Raw genomic sequence first — 27,364 nt, forward strand, 5'->3', positions numbered from 1 at the left:
AGAATCGGATCTCCTTTTGGGATACAATTTCCTTAAAAAAATTGAGGCACTTATCGACGTGCCCAATAGAAAAATAAATTATATGGAAAAAAATAAAAATAAAAATGAAGCAAACAGTATGAACATTTATTTTGAAAATAAAAATGGAGAAAACTTAAAAATCGAGGAACAAAAAGTTTCTGCACATCTAACCGAGGGAAATATCAGTAAAAATAAAAAAGAAAACAATAAGGAACAAAAAGCTTCCGCTAAACTAACCGATAAAAATATTGGTATAAATAAAAAAATTAAGGAACATAAAGATTCCGTAAAACTAGCCGAAGCAACTACCGGCAATATTATATTAACCCTTTCAGTGGATTTGTCGAATATATTCGACATTGGATGAGCGCGCTTTTTCATGTCAAAAAAGTAACTGTAAACGTGCTCATATGTTCTTGTTGTTAAATTAGTTAGTCAGGCAGAGAGCATTTTAATGAACATAAGCTACATTCAGTTTTCTAAATTTTAGTTACTTAGTTAATTTGATCTTTTTGCTGGGTTATCAACAAGATTGTCCGATCCGCTATATTTCAACATAAATTTAGGTATTTAGAATTTATCAGAAGTGTTCGACAAAATTATATGTTAATCAATAGTGTTTAAATAATCGTTCTTATCAAAAAAAACAAAGAAAAAGTAATTAGCGTATACCTATAATTCCCAATATATTGTTGTCGAATATAATTGACATTGACCCGCAAAGTAAGTTTTTTTTCAATTAAAAATAATAAATTTTCAGAAAATATGGCATATAAAGCTTTAAATGATGATGAGATATTTGAAATTCTTGCAAATTGTTCTGATATTGAAGATGGAAATGAGTGCCAGTGTGAAGATATGGTGGAATATGATGTCGAAAAGGTGGATGGAAATACTTTTGAAGTGATAGAACGGGAAGCCTTAGATGAAGGCGGTGAAGCCAGATTGCGGTGAAGCCTTAGATGAAGTGTTAGATTTGGAATTGCCGCTTATCACTGAGGCCGAAATATCTGGAATGGGTATATCAGTTGATAATGAGCAGCCAAGGTCAAGCATACAAACTCCATTGACCTTCACAGCAAAGAAAGCTATTTCTTGGAGAAAAAATCGAATAGAACATTCTTCGACAGCAATCCAGTTTGAACGTACACAAGATGCTGCAGATATTGAAATTGGTACACCATATTCATATTTTAAAAAATACCTTACTGATGATTTCTTCATTGGAACTGCGTATCATACCAATTTATATGCTCAACAGAAAGGTCAATTAAATTTCGCGGAGTGCTCAGTCAATGAAGTTCGAATTGTTTTTGCACATCATATAATGATGGGGGTTTTAAATTTTCCGAGAGTTGAAATGTTTTACGATCCTTCGCTTGGAATATCATTTTTCAGAGAGAACATGACCAGAAAACGTTTTTTTTTTCTATTAGAAATAATTTACATTTGGTTGATGTTATGGACAAAAAAGGGCAGAATAGAGATCGACTTTTTAAAGTTCAACCAATAATAAACACAGTGAGAAATCGTCTTTGGAGCCTACCATTGGAGGAAAATCTCTGTATTGATGAACAAATCATTCCATTTAAAGGGAAGTTTGTAGCAAAACAATACATAAAAGGAAAGCCCATCCCATGGGGAATCAAAGTTTGTTTTGTATGCGGTAAAAGTGGAATTCCGTATGATTTTCTTATTTATCAAGGATCGACAACTCCATTAGATAAAAAAATAGTGAAGGATGTTGGTTTCGGTTCTGCTGTTGTTCTTCATCTATGTCAACGGATTCCAAGTATGGCCATTGGCCACAATCTATTTTTCGACAACTACTTTCCTTCTTACCAGCTTTTCGAAATATTGAAGCAACGCAAAATTAATGCCGCCGGAACCATTCGTGTTAATAGATTCGCTAATCCCAAACTTCCTAGTGAGAAAGAAATGAAATCAAGAGGGCGAGGGTTTTCTGCTGAATGCATTGACGCAAATGGTGTTGTACTTATCACTCGTTGGTATGACAATAAAGTCATCAACCTGGGGTCGAATTTTGTTGGCATTGGAGTTAAAGATAAGTCTAAACGGTGGGAAAAAGATTCTAATGAATTTATATGCATTGACAGACCACAAGTTGTACGTATGTATAACGAGAGCATGGGCGGAGTGGATTTACTGGATCAAATGATTCAATATTACCGCATTGACATTCGTTCTGTCAAGTGGACACTTCGCGTGATAATGCACTTTGTGGATTTGTCTTTGACAGCGGCATGGTTGGAATATAAACGCGACTGTACATTGAAGAATATTCCAAAGAAAAATGTAAAGGACTCCATGAGTTTTAGGATCGCTGTAGCAACAACATTGCTTTCTGCAGAACAGGAAAATACACAAGGGGATATAGCACGTAAACGAGGAAGACCGTCGAAGACAAAGTCAAGGGGCAGCAGCCAAATAGCTTTGAGTTCTGAAAGTAACATAGAAAGCGACAATGATTCTATGGCGCCTAATCCGCCTAAGCATAAAAGAAATGTCCAAACACAACCACCGCCAGAAGTTCGTTTGGATCAAATAAGGCATTTACCGGAATTTTTAAATGTTAAAAGCGCAGGACGTTGCAAAGCCAACAATTGTGGTAAAAGTTCCTTCATAATATGTAAAAAATGTAACGTTTATCTCTGTGTAAAACGAGAAGCCAATTGTTTCATGGAATACCACAAAAACCAATAAGTACAATTATAAAATCAATTAATTTTCAATAAATATGCCATATAATTTGAGAGAGAATTGCATTTTTCATATAACAAATTTTGGTATCTTCCAGTCTCAATGTCGAATATAATCGACATGCCCTAACTGTAAATTGCGATATCAAAAAATAAAAATAAATATTTTTTTCGAACTTAGGAGCATTATATTACCTTAAAAATAAAGTTTTAGATTTTTTTCCACCACAAATTATTTTTTCCACTGAAAGGGTTAAAAAAATTTATTTTGGGACAAAAAGATCCTAAAACGCCAGCTGAAGATTTATACCAGCAGAATAAAAATAATAAATATACAAAATATATTGTGGAACAAAAAAGTTCTACAATGCTAGCCGATGAATTTACCGGCAACATGAACGATAACTATTCAATATTGGGCGAAAGTGGCTCAGAAATGAATGGTGATAATGATAATTATTATTCGGTAAAGAATTCCGAAATTTCAAACAATGAAAATCAGGATGAAGAATTGCAGGATCTTAAAACACATATAAAAGAAAAAATTGCTCAATTGCATTCAAGTATCAATACAAACTTTCCCTTCATGACAAAAGTAAAAGCAGAAATAAGAATGAAAAATGAGGATCCGATATGGAGCAGATAATATCCATATCCCTTATCTGTAAATTCGTTTATTTATGAAGAAATAAAAAAATTGATTAATGAAAATATCTTAAGACCGTATAATTCACTTATTTGGGTGGTACCAAAAAAAGGTACAAATGAGAATGGAACACCAAAACTTAGAATGGTAATCGATAACAAAAAGCTAAATAAGCATACAATTTCCGATCGTTACCCTATTCCAGATACTAACGTAATATTGTCTAATTTAGGCAAGGCAAAATATTTTTCAAGCATCGATCTAGAATCAGGATTTCATCAAATTATAATGTCAAACAATGATATTGAGAAAACAGCTTTTTCCGTTAATAACACTGTGATAGCTTTTTTCAAAAAAAAAAAGACAATACCAAATTCGACGGTTTCCCCTACTTCGGGTCCTATGAATCGAACTGCATCATTACTTTTTTGAGTTACAATCATGGTTTCATACAAACATTTTTGTTGAAATTTTTCATCAAAGTGGTCCATTGTAAGAGAAAGGCACATTTTTCTTCGGTCTCTAACTTTTTTAATGTTGACTTTTTTGGTAAACTTTCTTTGGCAAAGCTTCTCAGAATAAGTCCGTCTTTAAGTTCTTAGATGACTGTAAACCCCAAAATCAATGTTTTTTGTGTCCTTATAGCCAATATGTCGAAAAAACTGAAATTTAATCAATTTTTTTAATGTTTTTTTCTCAGAGGAGCAACATGCCAAAACCAGAACCAATGGATATAGATCCATCTATGTCTAGATCATACCGAAGGAAAAATTATCCAAAGCCCCAACTAAACAATAGCTGTGAATACCAAAATTTTGGAAAACCATTGGCCAGTACAAGCCATCAAGCTAATATGGACCAACCAAATAGGTATATTTCAAATAAAAACATCCAAGGAATAAAACGACCAAGGGAAAGCAATTATAGCACGTTTTTCTTCGGTCTCTAACTTTTTTAATGTTGACTTTTTTCTTAAACTTTCTCTGGCAAAGCTTCTCAGAATAAGTCCGTCTTTAAGTTCTTAGGTGACTGTAAACCCCAAAATCAATGTTTTTTGTGTCCTTATAGCCAATATGTCGAAAAAACTGAAATTTAATCCATTTTTTTAATGTTTTTTCCCTCACGTTTCGTCAATATTTTAATTTACCCTTTGATACTTATACATTAAGTGACATCTTGTAATAGTAAGAAACTTAAGCAAAGACAACGTTCTGAGCAAACTAACCATTAGAAAAAAACTTAACAAAAATTGTATTTTTTAAAAAAGCTGCACTAACTATGTTTGTGTGCTGTTTTATTTTTTTGTATCTTATAAGTGTTATCAATAAGTATCATAAATTTGTACACAATATTTAAATTAAATTTAGTAAGACTCATCTATCAATGTCCAACACAAATCAGTAAGCAACGAGTCAAGCTTTTAACCACTGCACTGATAAGAAATAACAACAAGTATCGTTTGAAAGAAACGTTAAATGCTTGCCTAAGAGTCAAAATTTAAGCATAGATTGCAGTAGTTAATTTGACTTTGACTTCGCGAAAAGAACATTGTTTTAGTGCTATGTATGTATATTAATAAAATAAATTAAAATGAATAAGTGTCCAATTGGCCTATCGTTGTTCTGCTACGTATGTGGAAAATTTACAAGCCCTCGGAGTAGACGCAAAATATCTTCGGGAACTGCCGGCATCTACGAGGAATAGTTCGATTTGTCCGTTATAAGAGACGTAGATTGGGTGCCAAATACCATTTGCACGCAATGCAACAACAACCTGCATAACTGGTCAAAAAGACTGTGCCTAAAAATGGGATTCGGCATCCCAATGATTTGGATAGATCCACAAGGGCATCATACTGGAAACTGTTACGCGTGCAAGAACAAATTTGCAAGACTCAACAAAAAAAACACAGTTTACAAAAGTGTTCAATCTGCACAGCTACCAGTATCTCACTCAGAAAATGTTCCGATACCAAGATGCCCAAGTCCAACTGACTGATATATTTCGCCAACATTTTCCACCGAGCCTACAGATCTACTCACAATGTATAACCCAGCCGAAGTTGAAAGCCCATGTTGTCACTTGGAGACTTCCCAAGCCCGTTTGAATACGATGGTACGACAGCTGAAATTATCGCAAAGACAAGCGATTTGCCTAGCACATCATCTTCGATCGGTAAATATATTGTCTAAAGATATGAAGGTGTATGGATACCGCAAAAGACAGGAGGAGCTTTTAGATTTCTTTGAGGTTAATGGCGACAATACTTTTTCGTATTGTAAAAATATTCCTGGTCTTATACAATACATGAACTGTGAGTACAAACCAGAGCAATGGCGCTTGTTCATTGACTCGTCGAAAAATAGTTTAAAAGCAGTATTGATGTATGTGGATAGCACAAAAATCGCCATAAGCTCCAACACATAGGAAACATACGAAGCAATGAAATTAATTTTGGACAGAGTTCAGTATCAGCAGCATCAATGGAAGATATGTGCGGATTTAAAAATTATCGCCTTGCTTACTGGTTTGCAGACAGGATACACAAAAAATATGTGCTTCATTTGTCATTGGGACACAAGGTACCGCGGAAACCAATATAGAATGCGTGATTGGAAGCTTCGCACAGAATTTCATTTAAATGTGGCAAATGTTATCCATATTCCGCTGATACCAGCTAAAGACATTTTGCTACCACCACTGCACATAAAATTGGGAATTGTCAAAAATTTCATAAAAGCAATAAATCGAGATTGCGAAGCTTTTAAATGTTTGATAGAAATATTTCCAAGACTAAGTGTTGCGAAAATAAAAGAAGGTATTTAAGTATTTTAATAGAACGAATGTTATGTTGATACATTATTTTCAGGTGTTCTCAATGGCCCCGATATCAGAAAACTTATGAAGAACGCAAAATTCGGAGAACTTCAAAGGCCAAATGAAAAAATTGCCTGGAACTCCGTTATGACCGTTATAAACCATTGCTTAGGAGTGCACCGGTCTGAAGATTGGAAAAAATATGTCGATGACATGGTAGACGCTTTTGAAGAAATAGGTGTGAATATGTCCTTAAAAATTCATTTCCTTCACCATCACAAGGACCATTTTGAGCAGCAAGTTCCGACTGAATCCGTTGAGCATGGAGAAAGATTTCACCAAGTCGCTGCCCCCCTTGAGCATTGGTACAGCGGCAAAAAGCTTACCTCGTTGCTTGCTGATTTGTGTTAGACATTGATAGATGAGTCTTATTAAATTTAATTTAAATATTGTGTACAAATTTATGACACTTATTGATAACACTTATAAGATACAAAAAAATAAAACAGCACACAAACATAGTTAGTGTAGCTTTTTTAAAAAATACAAATTTTGTTAAGTTTTTTTCTAATGGTTTGTTTGCTCAGAACGTTGTCTTTGCTTAAGTTTCTTACTATTACAAGATGTCACTTAATGTATAAGTATCAAAGGGTAAATTAAAATATTGACGAAACGTGAGGGAAAAAACATTAAAAAAATTGATTAAATTTCAGTTTTTTCGACATATTGGCTATAAGGACACAAAAAACATTGATTTTGGGGTTTACAGTCACCTAAGAACTTAAATACGGACTTATTCTGAGAAGCTTTGCCAAAGAAAGTTTACCAAAAAAGTCAACATTAAAAAAGTTAGAGACCGAAGAAAAATGTGCCTTTCTCCTACAATGGGCCACTTTGATGAAAAACTTCAACAAAAATTTTTGTATGAAACCATGATTGTAACTCAAAAAAGTAATGATGCAGTTCGATTCGTAGGACCCGAAATAGGGGGAAACCGTCGAATTTGGTCTTGTCTTATTTTTTGACTATCACAGTGTAATGGGAAATATGAATTTTTGAGGATGCCTTTTGGTTTAAAAAATGTTCCTAGAATTTTTCAGAGGGCAATGGATGACATATTTTGCGAGAACATATTGGGAAAATTTGTCACGTTTATATGAATGACATAATTGTTTTTTCGGAAAATATAACTCAACACTTAAAGGATTTGGAAACAATTACGCAAATTTTTAAAGAAGCTAATATGAAAAATTCATTAGAAAACTCAAAATTTTTCGAGAAAGAAATAGAGTTTTTAAGTTATGTAGTAGCTCAGAATGTTATCAAAACAGACCCAAATAAAATAAGAAGTTTGCGGGAATTAAGAGGTTTCTTAGGGCTTGCAGGATATTATCGTAAATTTGTTAAAGACTATGCAGCGATAGCTAAACATTTGACAAAATACCTATCAGGAGAAAATGGTAGGATTTCTAAAAATAAATCAAAAAAATTTGAAATAATTCTAAATGAGGAAGGGATATCTGCATTAAATAAATTAAAGAATCATTTGTCTTCAGAAATGGAATTAACACAACCCGATTACTCAAAAATTTTTGTATTAACTACCGATGCATCTAACTTTGCAATGGGTGCGGTACTATCACAAGGATCAACTCATTCAAAAACTCTTAATAAAACTGAAAGAAATTGCGCAACTAATGAGAAGGAGCTTTATGCCATTGTTTGGGCACTAAAAAATCTACGAAATTATCTCTACGGTGTAAGCAATTTGGAAATACATACTGATCATCAACCATTAACATTTGCTTTATCACCCCGTAACCCGAATCCAAAAATGAAAAGATGCCACGCAATTATAGAAGAATTCTCTCCTAAATTTGTGTACCAACCCGGTAAAACCAATGTAGTAGCAGACGCACTTTCCCGTCTTCAGTTAAACCATTTATCAAACGAATCGGAAGATTCAGAGCAGAGAGTAGCGAAAACAATCAAATACCATTAAATCAGTTTAAACAGCAAATTATACTAAGTAGAAATAGGTTCACGATTCATGAGTTAATCGAAACCTTTGGGAATAAAAGGCATTTAACAGAGTATGACACAGTAGAAAATTTAATGACTATTTTGAAAGAATATATTCAATCAAAGTTAGTGACAGCGATTCACTGCACTGTTGAAGACTTGCACGAAATCCAAGAAGCTCTGAAACAAGCTTTTCAAAAAAATTTGTACTTTCTTTTTCCAATGGATATTATTAATAGAGAAGATCATTATTATCATTAATAGAACAAACCCATAATAGAGCTCATCGAAGCTATAATGAAAATCTTAAACAAATAGAGAAATTGTATTATTGGCCCGATATGAGGAAAATAATGAAAGAATACATTCGAAATTGTATAATATGCAATAAAAATAAATATGATCGCCATCCTAAGAAAATACCAATAGGTAAAGCCCCAATTCCAGAGAAAGAAGGAAAACAGCTCAATTTAGACATTTTTTACGCACAGAAACTAAAATTTATCACATGTGTAGACGCTTATTCAAAATTTTTAATATTAAAACAAGACAAGTCAAATATCGAAGAAAAGGTTTTAGAATTACTTCAAACCTTCACAGATGTAAAACAAATTACTTTAGATAGTGAATCAAGCTTTACCACACCAACATTTAAATCCTAAATGCAAAGGTTGAATATTGAAATTTACTTTTGTGATCCACGTCATAGCACAACTAATGGACAAGTCGAAAGAGTTCATTCAACGATAATCGAAATAGCCAGATGTATAAAAGAAGAATACAATATTGTCAGTAATTTAGAAACAGTACTTAGAGCAGCGCAACAATACAATACAACAATTCATTGGCGGGGTGCAATAGCGCCTTGTGAAATAAGGCCTTTAAGGCTTTATTTCACTATTGAAAGTGAAATAAGGCCTTTATTACACTTCGAAAGAGAAATAAAGCCTTTACAAAAATTTACCCAATTGTGCAATAAAGCCTTATTTTTTTATTAAACATAAATGACAACCAACTACCGATATGATTGGGGTTATCACGAAGATTTGATTTCCAGCTGTGCGTCCGCCCCCGCTCCCATCCGCGTCCTCCGGTTCGTGCGTCCGCGCACATCTGCGCCGCCGCCCGAGTTACATTCCGTACCCAAATAAACACATTGTAAACACACTATAATAATAGAATAATAAACATACATATTAAACATATCCCAATTTCCATATCCACACTTTCCTATCCATTCCTATTCATATTAAACGTATCCCAATTTCCATATCCACACTTTCCTATACATTCCTATACATATTAAACGTATCCCAATTTCCATATCCACACTTTCCTATACATTCCTATACATATTAAACGTATCCCAATTTCCATATCCATACTTTCCTATCCATTCCTACCTAACCCAAGTTGAGTACGAAAGCATTAGTCCCGCGCCCACGGCCATCCACCGGACCATTTTCAAGATTTTAAACCAAGGCATACATGAACCAATTTCTGTATCAACTTCAACGAATTGTACAACTGATTGCTACGTATATGGGGCAATTGTATGAGTTGAATCAACTGGTTGGATGAAAATCAAAATTTGTTTATATTTTGTCAAGTTGGTTGTGTTAGTTGGATCGTGTTTGGGTTGTTCGTGCGATTTCAAACGATTTCGCCATTTTATTTCGGCTGCCGAAGGGAGCGCGTCATATATAATAAGTAAAGCAACAACTTTCGAACTCATGTTTAAGCAACGAAGTGAATATTCAAAGTGAAGTTTGCCTCAAAATTGTATTAAAAGTTGTGTCGTGTGTAGCGACAAGGGCAATTTCTAGTCCAAACTCAATCAACCAACTAATTGGTATGCCTCGCATAAGTCTTGTTACACTGTTAAATTTTTTTGTTTTTGTTGTTGTTGATAACAGCATTTCGTTTAATAAACTATTATAATGTCGTGTTCAGTCATTTGTTAAACCACGTATGTTGTACAATTAATTCTTCAAAATCGTGAAAATGGAAAGCGATGATATAAAATTGGACGCGGAAAAAAAAAGGAATTCTGTGTCAACTTTATGTCCAGTGTGTCGGACCATTGTTCAAGAAGCCAAAAACATTTTTGTCTAATTTTCTTTCGTTTATTTTGATTTGGGGTTCTCTTTTTGAATTATTAATATTCCATTAATTTTTCTTAATACGAAAATTTTTTGTTGAAATATTAATGTTCTATTAATTTTTGTTAATATGAAATACTTTTTCTGAATTATTTATGTTCTATTAACTTTGGTTAACGTAAAATTTGTGTGTAACTATTCAATAAAATACAAAAAGAATTACAGCCGGTTTCACGAAATTTTCTAATTGAAAATTAAGTTTCATTTAATTTTAATTTTGATTTTTATTTAACTTTGCACTTAAGTTTGCAGCGTTTCACCATTATTCATAATTGGCAACCCAAAAATGACAAAGCAGGGATGTTAGTAAGAATAACAGCTGATTTATGTAAACAAATAAATTGTACTGAAACTTTGCAATTTTATAAAATTGTCTCTGAATTTCTCTTTGACTTTCTAATTCCAATGGGATGGTTACAAAGCGTTCTCTTAACAATGAAATGTTGTGGCACACTCTCCTTATTGCGCGACAGGAAGAACTTTTTGAAACGCCACATAGGTCACCGCCAGTTCTTTGCATACAGCCAGTTGCAAAGAAACGCAATGTTATTAAAAGCATTAATTCGGGAGACATAGCACCATTTCTGCAATATTTTCCAAAGAATAACATAACTTTTAATTGGAAATACTTTCTTGTATACTTACTTCTTAGTTTTGTGCTGGATTTTGTCCCTAATTAGTTCGAGTATCATCCAAGCAGACTGTTTAGTTAGACGAAATCTATCCCGAAAATCAACGTCATCATAATATATAAAAGAATTTTTTCTTTCCCTCATTATACGAGAGCGACGATTTATAAATATATTTATTAAAACCTCGCACTCCATATCACTTTCGTCGTCATATTCCATTTTTTACAATATAAGTATTTATCTTCTGCTACTTGCAAATCAGCTGATTGGAAAACGTTAACAAAGTTGCATATGACAGTATTTAATTAATATTTAAATGGCAAAGGGTGACCATTTAAATACAAATTAAGTCAAATGGTGAAACTGAAATAAATTAATTTTCACTTAAATCAGTTTCGTGAAACCGGCTGTTAGAATATTATTGTTTCATTAAAAAAAATGAAAGTGCAATAAGGCCTTTAAAGCTTTATTTCTCTTTCGAAGTGTAATAAAGCCTTTTTTGAAATAAAGGCCTTATTTCACAAGGCGCTATTGCACCCTGCCCAATTCATTCAGTAACGAATTTTAAACCAATTTTAAATAATAGGATAAACCATGAAAACTTACCAACCACTTTAAAGCAAGCACAGGAGAAAATGCTAATGTTTCATAATAAACATAGAACAGATAAGCAATATCATCCTGGACAAATTATTTATGAAAAAATAATAGGAGAGAGAAATAAATTACAACCTAGGTATAAGAAACAACAAGTTAAAGAAAACTTGGGGAATAACATAATATTAAATAATAGAAATAGAATTATACATAAAGATAACATAAATTCATAATTAATTATAGGCTTTCAAAATGATCTAACAATAAATAACAATAAACAATTTACTACAAATTCAGAAATTTTTAAAGCAATAACAGAATTAACCGATACAATAAATAATATAAAAAGTGATAACACAGCCAGAAAAATCAAAAGAAGAAATCAATACATTATACATTAACTACAAAATATAATAAATACAATAACATTTGGGAAAATAGGAATTTTAAATCCAACAGTTTTACATTTTGATGAATTAAAAAACATAACATATTACCAACATGGTACAATGACCATTACAGACTTAATGGACATTTAAAAATTTAAAATAGCACAAAAAAGAGATATAATTATACTTTATATCAAATACCCTAAAATAGAATCAACATGTAAATACTATAATGTGAGAGCCATAGCTCAATTAGATGGTAAGCTGATCAGAACATAACATATTGTAATAATAATTTTTTAATATACAAAATTGTAAAACTGAAATTACAAAAACATATTGCAAATTAAATAAAAAAAGTACATGTTTGTCAGAAATATTAAATAAAAAACAAGGAAAATGTAAAAAATTAAAAGAGAAAATTTTGAAAATAGAAGAAATAAAACCAGGAGCAATATTAATTTCAGGAAAAAATATTGTAGACAATCAAAAATTAACTGGAACATATTTAATAACATTTGAAAATAATACAGTAATTAATAATCAAACTAATGAAAATATAGAAACAAAATCTGGAATTATCTTAAAAATAACCATATCAATAATTTTGAAATTTTAGAATATATTGAAACAACTAATAAACTGTTAAAATTAGATAATATAAACATTTTAGCAGAACGGAATAAGCATATCACAGTCCATTCATATTTTTGGTACATAATTTTAATCTTGGGAATACTTTTCATAACTTACATAATATTAAAATTCAAAAAATCTCGCGAAATTCCCAAACCAATAGAAAATGTGCAATTGCAAGAAGTCAAATATAATACTCTTTTAGTTCAAATACATAAATTAACTCAAAATAATAGTGAATCGGGGACGATTAATCTTAGGAAGGGGGGAGTTAATGACAGCCTCCACACAGCCACTTGACCATAACTGTAAACAATATTGAATCTTTACACTTTGTAGTTGTGCGGCCTCATAAATTAAAATAGAATTCGATATACTTTTTCCGTTCACATTAGAATAAACCATTCTCATCTAAACAATATTTGTAGCCCTCACAAGAAGGCATAATAAAATCAAAACAGAACACTTAACGTTCTGCCTAAAAATGCTGAATATGATATTAATGTAAATTGACACTTTCTTTGTTTCAAACTCAACTTCAATATGTACTAACTTTAAGTAAATGTATAAATATTAGTAACTTGGAAATAAAAGATGGATTTTGTCTCCGGCGATCCAGTCGACGCGACGTGTTTCATTTTCTCTGCGCGTTGACAGATAGAAAAAATATATTTTTTTACAAGCAGTGCAGATACACAAGATAGGCTAGAAGATGTATGCCTTTTAACATCGTATACTATACAAATAAATATTTTTCTTACTAATAGAAATTAAATTTATCACAGCAATATACATAATACACATAGACATAATATTTCTGTGATAAATTTAATTTCTACTCGTATTAGTAAGAAAAATATTTATTTATATAGTATACGATGTTAAAAGCAAAAAATTAAAAATTTATTCTGTCGAGGTTCGAACCTGTGTTAGCATCTTCACTTTCCAAGCGCTTACGACCAACACCACCATTGACACTTAAGGCCTAACTATAATATGCATAAGCTGCCGTATGTTACTGTCAAAAAATGAACGAAAAGCCTGTCAAATGCATAACGAATGGAGAGTAGACTTTTGAATGACTATAATGTGCTTAAATGCATAAGAAGAAAGTGTCAAAAACAACTTGTGTTTTGGTTTTGTTTAGTTTGCATTTTGCAAAAATGAACAGAATATTAAAATATTTAAAAACAATTAAAATGCTTACTTCTGTTTTAGAAGGAATACGCATATTGACAGAAATTAGTGAAATTAAAAAATAGAGTTCGGTCATGTTCAGTGAGGGAAATAAACAGGAAGAGAAAGTAGGATAGTTTTTTTGTACGATTCCTAGAAATGAAGAGGACTGATCATATAGATTTTTTTATATACACCCGATTGAAAGAAAAGGCATATTGTTTGTCGTAAAAACATTTCCTTTTTCAATATTTTCCATTAAATTTTGTATAAAACATTCGTCGTTTTCCATCTTCAAATTCAAAACGATGTATCTGTTGACAAAAAGAGAAAAGAGCTGAATCCGTACGGAACATGCGATCAGTTTCGCATTTTGCTTAAGCAAATGACGTTTGACAAAACTTAACGAAACTTGATGTTAAGCACATTATAGTTGCAACATACATTTGTGTGTATTCGGACAGTTGCTTACGCTGGCTTAAGCTAGCTTATTCACATTATAGTTAGGCCTTTAGGTTGCGCTGACTTAAGGCCTAACTATAATGTGCATACGTTGCCGTATGTTACTGTCAAAATGTGAACGAAAAGCCTGTCAAATGCATAACGAACGGAGAGTAGACATTTGAATGACTATAATGTGCTTACATGCAGAAGAAGAAAGTGTCAATAAGCAATTTGTGTTTTGGTTTTGTTTCGTTTGGATTTTGCCAAAATGATCAGAAAATTAAAATATTTAAAAACGATCAAAATTCTTAATTCGGTTTTAGACGGAATACGCACATTGACAGAAATTAGTGAAATTACAAATAAAAGAATTCGGTCGTGGTCTGTGAGGGAAATAAACAGAAAGAGGAAGAAGGATGTTTTTTTTGTACGATTCCTTGAAATGAAGAGAATTGACCACGCTGATTTTTTTATATACACGCGAATGACGCCACAAGTATATGGACTTTTGCTTACTCTTGTTGAGCCCTTTTTAAAAAAGAATTCGTTGAGGGAGCCTGTGCAACCGGAATGTCGATTAGCTTTGACATTACAGTAAGTTTGTTCATTTTAATATATTTTTATTATGTCTTATTATTTTTTCTTTTTCTTAAAGATATTTATCACAAGGAACTTCGTTTCAATCGTTGGCATGGTCATTTCAACTGGGGAAGGAAACGGTTAGGCGCATTATTCTGGAGACAACTGAAGTCATTTGGACGAAGTTAAGCACTGTTTATGTATCTGAGCCTAATGAAGAAGATTTCAAGCAAATTTCTCAAGACTTCTGGGAACTGTGGAATATGCCCAACTGTGTTGGATCTATTGATGGGAAGCATATCGCTATTCGATGCTCACCTAAAAGTGGTAGTCAATTTTTCTGCTACAAAAAATTTTTTCTATTGTGTTGTTAACAGTATGTGATGCACGATATCGGTTTACCTATATAGATATTGGTGCATATGGAAGTCAGAGTGATGGTGGTGAGGACTTTTATATTTGTGCATTTGTTTTTTTAATTAATATTATTGTTTCTCTTTACATGTAAAGGAATTTTTCAAGTGAGTCGATTGGGAAAGAGGTTGCTAAATCACAAACTTCCCATCCCTCCGGCGAAAAACTTACCAAATACGCAACTAAAAACTCCACAATTCTTCGTTGGTGATGCTTAGGGATAAATTTAATGCGCCCATACCCTGGGGGAATGCTACCAAATGAAAAAGAGGTGTTTAATAAAAGGTTATCAAGAGCTCGCACAATTGAAAACTCTTTTGGAATACTAGTAGCGCGTTGGCGAGTTTTACTAACAACATTACATTTATTTCCGGAAAATGCAGAAAAAATTGTTTTGGTGTGCGCTGCCTTACATAATTTTATTATGTTTAATAATGAAAATGCATCTTCGTATATTGCAAGCAACTATGCTGATTGGGAGGATTCTAATGGTGATTTTCATGACGGTTTATGGCGTAGAGAAGTTGAAAGTAATATTCCATCGATTATGCAATCTTCCAATTTGCATCATTACGGTGGAAGAAGTTCTTTGGAAATTAGAAATAACTTATGCAGTTTTTTTAACATTTTTTAAAACATATTCTAAAATCACATATCTAACATGATTTCGAACTTGCTTATTTCTTTTTTAATAAAACTAAATGGGGTTTAATTAAATTCATTCAATTGTTTTTATTAAATTACTCAAAAGAGTTCAGGTACATGCATTTTATGCATCTTTTTATAATAAATATATTTCTTATAATAAATATAAAGTAGACAAAAAAAATCAATGCTTCAAGCTTTTTAAAAAATAAGGAAATTAGGTTGAATGACAAGAACGTTTTTAATTCTCTGTTTGCCTATTTTCGCGACGTAGGCGATATAATTCCAAAATCATTCTTTCTTGGAAACCGTCTTTGACCGACACTGGCAGGTCTTGCATCAGACACAAAACCGTCGTCATTAAGGCCTCATCAGTTTCGCATCTCTCAGCCGGCGCCGCCATCTGCTTTTCCAAGTTCTCCATAGTTGCGCCAAGTTTCTGGTAGAGACTTTCCAAGTTCAGACTTTTATTTTTTTTTGCGAGGTGGCGATAAAATTTCATTGCAACTATCATTCAATGATGACTCCAAGACTGAGTCTGTATTTGGTTCTGCATTATCACGAGTGCTGTACAATGAAAAATTTATATTTAAAAACATTAAAATCTATACAAAGTACCTACCGACGCGGTGTGACGGAGTCTTTTAGGAACATCAACGGTTTTAAAAAACGCCATTCCTCTAGGTAGCTCATTCCGCTACCTGATGGAGCTTCCAATCTTTTCATCTCCTTGCAGAAGCGCTCCCGGAGTAGCTTCCATCTATGTTTGCATTCCAGATCTTTTAATTTGAAACAAACATAAAATATATATAATACAAAAATATATATTTCTATAACAGTGTTAATACATACCACTTTTGCCGCATAGTTCTGCGATTGCTTTCCACGCCTTTTCTTTATTAATACGATTAAAATAAAACGCATCCCTTTTATCGTACAAACATTTCTTGTTTTGAACACTTTCTATTAAAGTTTGGATAAAACACTCGTCGTCTTCCATACTCAAATTTAAAATCTGTTGACAAAACTTTTCTTTCTTTTTGTTTTCAAATTCAAAATGGTGTATCAGTTGACAAAAAGCGAAACAGCTGATTCCGTACGGAAAATGCGATGAGTTTCGCATTTTCCGTAAGCAAATGACATTTGATAAAACTTAACGAAACTTGATGTTAAGTACATTATAGTTGCAACATACACTTTGTGTGTATTCGGACTAGAGGTGGAGAAACATCGATGTTCACGGGCATCGATTTTTTCGATGTTTTTAGCGAAAACATCGATGAAACATCGACATTTTAAATAAAAAAAATTAGCAGTTATTTTAGTTTATTTAAACTTTATTTTTATTTGTGATGTTTAAAAATTAAAAGTCAAATTTTCAACAAAAAGTATACATTTTATTAATCACTTATCAAATAAAAAAGAAAACGAAAAACAAATTAAAATAAAATTGTTTATGATATTCATGTCCCACTTCTTTGGTATATTGTACTATCCTTAGTTTGTAAATAAAAACTAAAAACAAAAACAAATTTAATATCAATGTTTCAATATATACATGGTCCAAAGAAAATATTAGTTCTTTAGGATATTGTGCTATCCCTACTATACTATTGCTTATTTTACTATCCTTACTTACTATCCCTACTTTACTATCCTTACTTACTATCCCGAACTCTACTATATACATATATTTACATATTATTTACATGTTTGTTTTTGTTTAAGAAGAGGAGCTTATCGACAACGGTCGATGATAGCCGCGTGCGACGCTCACTTATAAGTTGTCCAGCTTTACTGAAAACTCTTTCAGATTCGCACGACGATGCGGGAACGCAGAAGTATTTTTTAGCTAACGTTTTAAACGCGTCGCCATCTGTAGTAATCTAAAATATAATTAATACAATAAATTCTTTTAAAATGATCCCAAGCTATAGAAACATCACGCCTCCTCTTCTTTTGATCCTCATCAGGCTTTGGCTGTTCGCTTGCTGTTTCTGTAAGAATTAAACTGTATTAATGCCTATTCAATGCAAAAGCAAAAATGCATGTGAATGTGCATGTGCTTTTCTGCAGAAATTCATCTACAATGCTTTTCTGAAGATAAATTCGGATATTTAGTACTTACTTTTCATAAACCTGTCCATGTTTAAGTAGAACCACATTCACGCCAACACCACCAACAAGTATAACTAAAATAATAATATTCTGTTAATAATTTATAATGAAATTAAATGATATATGTACTTACAATTCGACTGTCTTCCTCCATGTGCCTTAGAGATGGAAAAACATCGATTTTGCCTAGCTAAGCATCGATGTTGCCGATGTTTCGAAAACATCGATGTCATCGATGTTCGCTTCGATGTTTCTCCACCTCTAATTCGGACAGTTGCTTACGCTGGTTTAAGCTAGCTTATGCACATTCTAGTTAGGCCTTTAAGTATGGTTTGGTTATGCATGTAAAACATACGATGGTTCTAATAATTTTGTTTAAGTATAGAAATATGCTTTTGTAGAACATTTGCTTTCGCAAACATACAGACAAATGTGTAAACGACATAATATATATATGTATGTATGATTGCTTCGCATTTTGCTTCTACGCCGGTCAAATTTCTATACAAAAATCGGCTGAAATGTGTGAGAAAATAAAATAGACAACTAGGGCAAATAATTTTTAAAAAATTTATTGATAATTTAATATAAATGAAGATACATATATATTTACTTAAATTTATTTAAATTTATTGAAATTCTGTTTCGCATTTTTCGGCACTTTCAAATTTATTAATATATGTAAGTAAAATTCACGACTTAACCCGCACACGTCTTATTCGCGCAAAATTTCCAACTTTATGAAAATTTGCGCAATTCTTGACACTTCAATTTTATGTAAAGTTTGAATATATAAGATATTTGATTTTGGCGCAATTATTGACACTTGTTTTAATATACAAAGTTGGGCCAAACCGAAACAATGAAATACATAATTACTTTTGCATGTCAATATGGAAATGCCGACGGCAAAACGCGAAGGCATATATTGCACATACATACAAGCGATTTCTTGATTGAAAGCAAAAAATGAAGCATGAGAAATTGAAATGCCGACGGCAAAACGAAATTGCTTACATTCGTACATTGCGTATGAATCATGAAAATATCATCATAATGTTTCGGTAAATCTTTTATGTATTTAAAATGAGTTATTATAAAATAAGATCAAATTAATATTAAATAATTTGAAAAAATAATAAATCAAAAATAAAAAAGTTCTACATACATATTTCCATCCTATGGAATATCAAAGAAGTTATTTTATAAATACATATATTTCTGTCTCTTCATATTCTCGGTTAGAATATGTAAGAGAATTGTAAAAAATGTTAAAATTGCGAGGCGAATTCCGACCTAGAATGTTAACAAATGCGGTGAATTCCCTAATTTGAATCTATCAAATGTTCGCAGTCGAACCTGCACCTTCTCTATACTTTTAAGTTCTCTGGTCAGTCTTCATTTACTTTCTTTGCAAATCGACCCGCGACTATTCACATGTGTGTCAAGAATCGACACACGCGACTATTCGAATGTCAAGAATCGATTCTTAATCGACTTCGACTACTGAAGATCGATTACAAAAAATCGATTATTTTACGAGAAAACTGGATTTTCGAGTAGAATGGGAATCGAGTTTACCATCCCCACTGGCAGCCATCGCGTGCACATATAATAAACTCCGCACAATAACCACCACAAAAAAAAATAATTTTTTTTCCATGTTATTTAAATGGAAAACAGAAAATTTGAATGAGGCACCTCTTAATATTAATATTGAGAGCTAATCTTTTGAGTGACGTTGTTTTTCACATTTTCGAAAGCTTTGAGCCTGTTTTTCAGTTGAAAAAAAGGTTGCCTCAGAATGACACACCCTAGTATACATACACTCATATGAGCATGTGCAGATACAAAAGATAGGATAGAAGATGTATGCCTTTTAACATCGTGTACTATACAAATAAATATTTTTCTTATGTATATGTATATTGCTGTGATAAATTTAATTTCTATTAGTAAGAAAAATATTTATTTGTATAGTATACGATGTTAAAAGCAAAAAATTAAAAATTTATTCTGTCGAGAATCGAACCTGTGTTAGCAACTTGACTAGGACTACGAATTGAGGGCATGCACCTGGAATGTCCGGTTTCTTAACTGGGAAGGTGCCACTGCCCAGCTGGTTGATGTCCTCGTGAAAACAAAGGCTGACATCACCGCCGTCCAAGAAATGCGATGGACGGGACAAGGACAGAGACGAGTAGGTCCTTGTGACATTTACTACAGTGGCCATATAAAGGAGCGCAGGTTTGGTGTGGGATTCGTGGTGGGAAAGAGACTCCGTCGCCGAGTTCTATCAATCACTGCGGTGAATGAACGTCTAGCCACAATCCGCATCAGAGCGAGGTTCTTCAACATATCGCTGATTTGCGCCCACGCCCCGACGGAAGAGAAGGACGATGTGACCAAAGATGCCTTTTATGAGTGCTTGGAGCGCACTTATGTGAGATGACCCCGTCACGATGTAAAAATCGTGCTTGGCGACTTAAACGCCAGGGTGGGCAAAGAAGGTATCTTTGGTACTACGGTCGGTAAATTCAGCCTCCACGAGGAAACTTCCCCAAATGGGTTGAGGCTGATCGACTTCGCCGGGGCCCGAAATATGGTTATCTGTAGTACTAGATTCCACCATAAGAAGATCCATCAAGCTACCTGGCTGTCTCCGGATCGAAAAACTACCAACCAGATCGATCATGTTGTGATAGACGGAAGACACGTTTCCAGTGTTTTAGATGTGCGTGCGCTCCGAGGTCCTAACATCGACTCGGACCACTATCTTGTTGCAGCTAAGATTCGCACCCGCCTCTGTGTAGCAAAAAACGCACGCCAACAAACACAAGGAAGGTTCGACGTCGAGAAGCCGCAATCACAACAGACAGCCGAACGATTTTCTACTCGGCTTGCACTCCTGCTCTCTGAGAGCACTCGTCAACAACTCGGTATAAGGGAACTGTGGGACGGCATTTCAAACTCCTTACGTACAGCTGCAACCGAAACCATTGGTTTTCGGAAAGTGCAAAAGAACAGCTGGTACGACGAGGAGTGCCGTGTCGCAGCGGAGAGAAAACAGGCTGCCTACCTCGCAACGTTACGATCGACCACAACACGTGCGGGATGGGATAGATACCGAGAGTTGAAGAGGGAAGCGAGACGCATTTGTAGACAGAAGAAGAAAGAGGCCGAAATGCGTGAGTACGAGCAGCTTGACAAGCTGGCCGACAGGGGTAATGCTCGAAAATTCTACGAAAAAATGCGGCGGCTTACAGAAGGTTTCAAGACCGGAGCATACTCCTGTAGAACTCCCCAAGGTGATCTAGCCACCGATGCCCAGAGCATACATAAATTATGGAGGGAACACTTCTCCAACCTGCTGAATGGCAGTGAACGCACAATCGATGACGATAGAGCAGACGTTCCATTGACCGATCATGAAGAAGTTCGAATAGCAATTGTACGCCTGAAAAACAACAAAGCGGCAGGGGTCGATGGATTGCCGGCCAAGCTATTCAAACACGGCGGCGAAGAACTGATAAGGAGCATGCATCAGCTTCTTTGCAAAATATGGTCGGACGAAAGCAAGCCCAACGATTGGAATCTAAGTGTGCTCTGCCCAATCCATAAAAAAGGAGACCCCACAATCTGCGCCAACTACCGTGGGATAAGCCTCCTCAACATTGCATATAAGGTTCTGTCGAGCGTATTGTGTGAAAGATTAAAGCCCACCGTCAACAAACTGATTGGACCTTATCAGTGTGGCTTCAGACCTGGTAAATCAACAACCGACCAGATATTCACCATGCGCCAAATCTTGGAAAAGACCCGTGAAAGGAGAATCGACACTCACCACCTATTCGTCGATTTCAAAGCTGCTTTCGACAGCACGAAAAGGAGCTGCCTTTATGCTGCGATGTCTGAATTTGGTATCCCCGCAAAACTAATACGGCTGTGTAAACTGACGTTGAGCAACACGAAAAGCTCCGTCAGGATCGGGAAGGTCCTCTCCGAGTCGTTCGATACCAAACGAGGTTTCAGACAAGGCGATTCTCTATCGTGCGACTTTTTCAACCTGCTTCTGGAGAAAATATTTCGAGCTGCAGAACTCAACAGAGAAGGTACCATCTTCTATAAGAGTGTGCAACTGCTGGCGTATGCGGATGATATTGATATCATCGGCCTCAACACCCGCGCCGTTAGTTCTGCTTTCTCCAGACTGGACAAGGAAGCAAAAGAAATGGGTCTGGCAGTGAACGAGGGCAAGACGAAATATCTCCTGACATCAAACAGACAGTCGTCGCACTCGCGACTTGGCACTCACGTCACTGTTGACAGTCATAACTTTGAAGTTGTAGATAATTTCGTCTTGGAACCAGCGTAAACACCGCCAACAATGTCAGCCTAGAAAACCAACGCAGGATAACTCTTGCCAACAGGTGCTACTTCGGACTAAGTAGGCAATTGAGAAGCAAAGTCCTCTCCCGACAAACAAAAACCAAACTCTATAAGTCACTCATAATTCTCGTCCTGCTGTATGGTGCAGAGGCCTGGACGATGTCAACAACAGATGAATCGACGTTGCGAGTTTTCGAGAGAAAAGTTCTGCGAAAGATTTATGGTCCTTTGCGCGTTGGCCACGGCGAATATCGCATTCGATGGAACGATGAGCTGTACGAGATATACGATGACATTGACATAGTTCAGCGAATTAAAAGACAGCGGCTACGTTGGCTAGGTCATGTTGTACGGATGGATGAAAACACTCCAGCTCTGAAAGTATTCGTCGCAGTAGCCGCCGCGGGAAGCAGAGGAAGAGGAAGACCTCCACTCCGTTGGAAGGACCAAGTGGAGAAGGACCTGGCCTCGCTTGGAATATCCAATTGGCGCCACGTTGCGAAAAGAAGAAACGACTGGCGCGCGGTTGTTAACTCGGTTATAATCGCATAAGCGGTGTCTACGCCAATTAAGAAGAAGAAGAAGTTAAACTCAGGAGGGTTTTAAATTTAAGCGATGGAGGAGTTATGAATCTAAACTTAAATTATGTATACAATGTGTTTTATGTAAAAATACCGGCATGGTAGAGTTAACGCCATTAGAGGAAGTGAACTGTTTAGCCCACGATGCGGTTCGGTACAACTCCACATCGGTCGACCCAGGACCGCTACGAGGACCTTATCCGGCCGGCGGCCAATAGAGTGGCCTTAGTCCGACCACTGCTTGGAATTGTGGGCTGTGTCACGGCGTGCACGCAGTAATCGAGAGTTTGGGTGGTCGCTTCCGTTGACTCATTGTCAGGAGCAAAAGGTGGGCGTCTGTCCAGTGTTGGAGAATGCGCGGATCAACGGTCGCAATATTGACCCGTTCAGCCCACGATGTGATTTAGTACAGCTCCACATCGGTCGACTCAGGACCGAGTGCCAATAAGGAGGCATGTAGGTGCTTTATCAAGTGGTTTTCCTTCCGGTAGCGAGGGGATAACATATATATAGCGTGGCCCTAGAGCTCTACCTGGGCTATATGAATAAGGTGCTACTACTTGCTAAACATTTTTTGAAGCACTCTAATATATATGTATATTAGAGTGGGTCAATTTTTTTCTTGACAAAGCGGTTATCAAAATCGTAAACTACGATGAATTCTAAGAAAATTTGCCCAAGAAACCATGGGTCTAAAATGAAAATCGAGCCTCCGGTTTTTAGCGAGAAAATTTCGTATATTGTATTTTGTAAAAAAAAATCCAATTCCTATTCCACTGTCGATTGTTTGCTTGTTTTGTAGCTATCGAAGCTAATTTGCTCAAATTTGGTATGCGATGTTGTATTTAAGCAGAAAATTCGACAGTACAGAAATTTTTTATAGGGGGCGTGGCACTGCCCACTTATGAGTTCATATGCATATCTCTGGAACCACCCCACCGATTTCGTTCAAATTTGGTATACATATTACACAATGCCTACTTAAAAGATATCTGGAAAATGATCGAAATCGGATAATAACCACGCCCACCTACCATATAACGGTAATTTTTGAAAACACTAAAGATCGGAAATTTTAATAACTGTTGAAGGGAAACATCTTGAGTTTGGTATTCGGTGTTGTATTGCAGCCAGAAATTCGACAATATGAAAATTTTGGCATGTCACCGCCCACTTTTGAGTGCATATGTAAATCTCTGGAACTTCTTTATCGATTTCGACTAAATTTGGTACACATTTTAGATTGTACCTAGTTAGGTGAGATTATGAAAATGATTAAAATTGGGCAAAAACTACGGCCACCCCCATATAACGGTATTTTTCTGTACGGTCACTGCTTTATGTTTTCGACTCTAGTAGTTTTTACTGTTTTCCTTTTCATTTATTAAAAAAAAAATCAAATCATTCCAATTTCTGTTACACTGTCGATTGTTTCTTTGATTTGCACTTGTTTTTTTTTTTCAATTTTATTTGTTTGCTATGATTTTATCAACTACTCAGAGAAAGCAAAGCAACGCCGATGAATTATGTACTAATAAAACAATTGTTTCCGAAACCATCGTTTTAAATTCTTTTGACACACTATTACAGTTAGAAGTTTTTACTCAAGAAAGAAGTGTGTGCCTCTGATTTTCGCGATTCTAACATTCTGCTGACTAGCGTTTCACGTCGAACTATAGAAAAAAATGGTGTTATGGCAGTCACGGTTGCAAGTCGAAACGCAACATCTAGGATGGTCAGCAAACAAGACCTTAAAACTAATTAATTCTGAACTTTAGAAGTATATTATATTTTGTTTGGCCCTTAACAGTTAAGTTTTTGCTTTATATATAGATATAAAATGATATTGTTAACTGCAATACGATTTCGCGGAAGATGAAAGCTATTAAAGTTTGAATTTTATTTATTATTATTTTAATTTTTATGGGTGGATAGGTAACATATACACACACCGACCACAGCGGCCAACGACCATACCACGCTGAATACATCGGTTCTCGTCCGATCACCGAAGCTTTTTAAAACCCGATCTAAATACTATTATTTTATAAATATCTAATTTATTTTTAAGGGTCACAACGTTTTATTTCTTAAAATTACAAAACCCATGAGCTTTTACATTTCTTGTGTATTGATGATTTAATGGCCAATTTCATAAAAAACTTGTTTAACATTAAGCTGAACATCAAAATTAGACCGTTATCTATACAGCTTCTAAAGCTGTTGGAATTTCATTTCGAACAAATCCAGACATAACCACTACTGTTAGTTTTCTTAAAAGATTCAATAACATTTTTGAATGTTTTAAATTTGTGTAGAGCACTTTCTCAAAATTGCAAGTATATAGAGATCTTAAGATCAACTTGATATGCATCACAAAAAGAACGCTGCTGAGAAGGTGTAGCAGCACCTGTACGGTCACAGCTTGATGCTTTCGGCTCCAGTAGTTGTTACTATTTTACATTTCATTTATTGAAAAAAAAAAAAAACAAAATGAAATGTTTCTCGTTAAAAACCGGAGGCTCCGTTTTGATTTTAGAGCCATGGTTTCTTGGTCAAATTTTCTTAGAATTCATCGTAGTTTACGATTTTGATAACCGCTTGGTGCATTTTTTTTGCTCCATACAAATTGACCCACTCTAATGTATATACATATTTATACGCAGTGTTAAAATATATTGAAAAGGCTTATCTTCGCCAATGTTGAAGCAGTACAAAGCAAATACATAAATAAACGCATAAGGATACATACATTTATATGAGGCTATTAGCTCCAGGTGAACAAAACTCTGTAACAACATGCTGCGCTGTATATTTATAAATACCTTCAAATTATCTGGCAACTCTGAACGTCCTGCATAGCTGGGATTCATGGTAATAAAGACCGCACATGTGGGATCCAATGTCAGTGTGGTGCCCTCAAACACCAAAGTAGGGCTACCCGAATTAATGCCACGTTGTATGGTAAGTATCTGTTGGGCCACAACGGATAGCACTTCCAGATCAATACGGTTGAATTCATCGAAGCACGACCATGCGCCACACGAAGCCAACCCTTTGAAGAACTTGCCCAGCGCAAGGTAATCTAAGCCATCAGAACAATTGAAAACCACACACTGTTTGGCTACGGCTTTAGCCAAATCTTTAGTGGTCTCGGTTTTGCCTGTACCCGCAGGTCCCTCGGGTGCGCCACCCAAATGCAAATTCAGTGCACTAAAGAGCGTACGATAACAACGATCTGTGAGCGGTGTAACTACGAGTCGTGTCGTATTCCCCAAGTACTCATAGCCATATTTGAGGGAACTGTTAATCATGCGTGTGTACAAGTTATTATCTTCCCAGTAGTAGCGGAGCTGTAAACAGGGAAAGATATAGAAGAATTTACTTAATAAAAACTGTAGGCGAAAGCGTCTCACTTGGGATAGCCATTGGAAATCATTAGCATCTGAAACTTTGTTTTCGACAATTTCGGCGAGCACATCGCGCGCGTGTACATCTAATACCACCAAAGCTCCCAGCGTGATCCTATTCTGCGCATTCAAATGACCTCGCACAAGATCAACAATTTTAGCAATCTGCGGTTGTGTATGTAAATATAATCATGTTATTATAGTATAATATGCTATAAATTAGTCTCAGGTAATTTACCTGCGATTTACAAAGTGTCAAATACTTGCGTAAATTGGGTACGGGCGCGTCGGAGAAGAAGCACTCAGTGATCTCGAGTGTCCAGTAAGTAAGCGAAATTGATTGCACATACTGATAAGCATTTAGGCAATTGAATTCAAATGTGCATGTGCACTTGAAACCCCCATACCATGTACCATCAACAATGTGCTATATACATATGAACATGCACACATATGTACATACATATTAAGATAGTGAAGATAGTTCTTAAAATTAATAGGTGAAAACTCCAAATAAAATCAGGCTAAAATAGTTCTCGTAGAATGAAATAGTTCTCAGCTCAAATAAGATCTTTATTTCCCCCCCACCAGTGGTGAGGCTCTAAACAATCTTATTTAAGTTTTAAAGTTTGATCTTACAAATCAAACAGTTTGATTTTATAATTCAAACGTGTGGTCCTTCGAGCCGGATTATGGTCTCAGCCAAAGAAAAAGACCTGTATAAGGAAAATACAAGAAAAGTCCTGTATGAAGGAAAATTCAGGCAAGAGAAAGATCTGTATGAAGGAAAATACAGGCAAGATTAACGAGCCTAAGAAGAGTGCTCAGCCAACTAAAAATGACCTATATGAAGAAAAACATAGGCAGGAAGGAGAAAAATAAAGAAAATAAAGGAGGGAGACAGAAAACTTTAACTAGAGACAATACTCAAAAAATACAACATGTTCAAAATCGAACGAAAGTCCA

The 27,364-nt window shown here is 34.9% G+C and overlaps 3 protein-coding genes and 1 long non-coding RNA gene across 5 annotated transcripts in view; 1 reads left to right on the forward strand and 3 right to left on the reverse strand.

Annotated features, from left to right (window-relative positions):
- The window catches only part of LOC115065890 (LINE-1 retrotransposable element ORF2 protein), a 247,603-nt gene extending 233,348 nt beyond the window's left edge, over positions 1-14,255 (reverse strand). The window contains exon 1 of one of the 2 annotated variants that reach the window (XM_049450141.1): positions 13,196-13,341. The gene's annotated coding sequence lies outside the window, so the exon portion shown is untranslated. Of the gene's footprint in view, positions 1-13,195 lie in introns of both variants that reach the window. The other variant, XM_049450146.1, reaches the window with a different exon arrangement.
- The window catches only part of LOC125776669 (uncharacterized), a 532,635-nt gene that overhangs the window by 49,014 nt on the left and 456,257 nt on the right, over positions 1-27,364 (reverse strand). The gene's annotated exons all lie outside the window — the stretch shown is intronic.
- LOC125776820 (uncharacterized) lies at positions 14,269-15,879 on the forward strand. The gene is made up of 3 exons (XR_007421996.1): positions 14,269-14,856; positions 14,918-15,284; positions 15,352-15,879. It is a non-coding gene; the product is annotated as an uncharacterized LOC125776820 (long non-coding RNA).
- On the reverse strand, positions 16,368-26,745 carry LOC125776132 (dynein axonemal heavy chain 7-like). Its single transcript, XM_049447012.1, has 6 exons — positions 26,637-26,745; positions 26,405-26,563; positions 25,814-26,341; positions 17,678-17,786; positions 16,523-16,679; positions 16,368-16,467 (listed from the first exon to the last, which is right to left on the reverse strand). The coding sequence occupies exons 3-6, from the start codon at positions 26,300-26,302 to the stop codon at positions 16,368-16,370; spliced, it is 855 nt and encodes a 284-aa protein (XP_049302969.1). The 5' UTR covers positions 26,303-26,341; positions 26,405-26,563; positions 26,637-26,745.

Source organism: Bactrocera dorsalis, chromosome 2 (genome assembly GCF_023373825.1).
Source record: "Bactrocera dorsalis isolate Fly_Bdor chromosome 2, ASM2337382v1, whole genome shotgun sequence".
Classification (NCBI taxonomy): domain Eukaryota; kingdom Metazoa; phylum Arthropoda; class Insecta; order Diptera; family Tephritidae; genus Bactrocera; species Bactrocera dorsalis.

Bases quoted from the DNA above. Each gene is read 5' to 3' on its own strand.
- LOC125776132 (XM_049447012.1), bottom strand. From the start codon at position 26,302: ATGATTAACAGTTCCCTCAAATATGGCTATGAGTACTTGGGGAATACG. The intron at 17,787-25,813 runs GTATTTATAAAT...ATTATATTTTAG, and splicing joins AGTTGCCAGATAATTTGAAG to ATTACTACAGATGGCGACGC. The intron at 16,680-17,677 runs GTGAGCGTCGCA...TCAAATTAAAAG, and splicing joins TAAAGCTGGACAACTTATAA to ATCTGGAATGCAAACATAGA.